Raw genomic sequence first — 1,435 nt, 5'->3', positions numbered from 1 at the left:
TGGGCAGAGGGGCAGGAAGAGGCTCGGCCCTGCCCCACTTGGGCTGGAAGCCAGGTGCTGGGACACGGCCCTGGCCAAGCCCACTAGGAAGGTGCCCAGTGCCAAGTCAGCCCCCATGCAGCCCTGTAACTGGCCAACTGTGCAGGGCAGGCCCGGCTGGGAGGCCGAGGACCCAAGGGGCTCAATCGCCAGGGGCTCCCCCTCCCTCAGAGGAGCAGCAGCACCAGGTGCGCGCGCAAGCTCAGCTCAGAAGGCAGGTTCCAGGTGTCACAGAAATACTGCCGGAGTCCCCCAGCCCTCCCAAGCCCACCCCGCCGGAAGCTTTCTCCCCTGGGGGCCTCTCACTGAAGGCAAGGACCCAGAGTACAGGGTGGGCACGTGCCCTGTGCCAGCCTGGCTGCGGCACGGCACCTTCCTCCTGTGGTTCCTGCAATGGGCGACCACTTTTGGCCCGGGCCTGGGTCCCCAGAAGGCAAGAGTCCTCTGCTGGGTACACAGCTGCCCTGCAGGCTCCACAAAGTGTCCACGGGCCCAGCCCGGGCCTGGCTCTAGAAGAAGTCCGAGGCTTTGCGCCGGGTGGGGAGCTGCAGCAGGTTGTCTGTGATGGAGGCCGGGTCCAGCGTGAGGGGGGTGCGCGCAGCAGAGGCCGGGACGGGTGTGCTCGTGGGGGTCTGCAGCCCGCTGGCCGGGGTCTTAAGGTGGGTCGATCGTGCTGGGGATGGCGTGTAGCTGGCCCTCAGGGCCCGGTCTGTGTACTTGCTGGCCGTCCTGCTCACAAGGCGCTGCAGGGCTGGAGACATGGCCGGGCTGAGGCCTTTGGGGGTGAGGCTGGGGTGGAGGGACGGGCAAGAGGCAGAGTTAGGTGGCCGGGTGCTGCGGGCAGCAGGCCCTCTCTGGCCCTGGGAAGAGCCTGGGCAGACGTGTGTTACTCTGAGCTGAGGAGGACAGCACTGGATGGCAGTGACGCCAACCTCGAGGTGCCGCCCTTGGCTGTGGAGGCTGGGGTGGACCCCAGAGCTCTGAGAGTTAGAGTCCTCACTCCTCTCCAAGGGGAATAATGACACTCTCTCCACAGGGCTGACAGGAGCTCACAGCGGGACCACAGACCTAAGCAGGCCTAAGGGTGCCTCTTAGGGATGGGCCCAGGAGGAGGGAGAGGAAAGAGAAGCTGGAGGGGGACCCAGTGTCCCTGGTTCATGTCAGGCCACGCTATGGATCAGAGAAGTGGCAGACCTGCCCTGGACGCTACCCTGCAGTCCACGTGTCTGCAATGCCAGGGACGGTGCCAAGCAGGAGTGGGGCAGAGACACTCTCCCCTCAGCCCAGGGCCAGCCCACCCCTCACCTGGCCAGGTTCTCCGTCACTCTCCGCAAGGCCTCCTGCTTCTTGGCCCGGTTCTTCGCAGCAGCCTCATTGGCCATCTTCAGCCCCAGCC

General features: G+C 66.0%; 1 protein-coding gene across 1 annotated transcript; it reads right to left on the bottom strand.

Moving 5' to 3' along the window:
* Positions 1-349: 349 nt before the first annotated feature.
* On the bottom strand, positions 350-1,429 carry LOC105823627 (protein DGCR14-like). The gene is made up of 2 exons (XM_012660874.1): positions 1,345-1,429; positions 350-828 (listed from the first exon to the last, which is right to left on the bottom strand). The coding sequence occupies exons 1-2, from the start codon at positions 1,419-1,421 to the stop codon at positions 549-551; spliced, it is 357 nt and encodes a 118-aa protein (XP_012516328.1). The 5' UTR covers positions 1,422-1,429; the 3' UTR covers positions 350-548.
* Between the last annotated feature and the right edge of the window lie 6 nt (positions 1,430-1,435).

This window comes from Propithecus coquereli, unplaced genomic scaffold (genome assembly GCF_000956105.1).
Source record: "Propithecus coquereli isolate 6110/MARCELLA unplaced genomic scaffold, Pcoq_1.0 Scaffold686, whole genome shotgun sequence".
Classification (NCBI taxonomy): Eukaryota; Metazoa; Chordata; class Mammalia; order Primates; family Indriidae; genus Propithecus; species Propithecus coquereli.
Note: the sequence above shows the minus strand (reverse complement) of the source record. Positions and strands in the feature narration are given on the sequence as shown.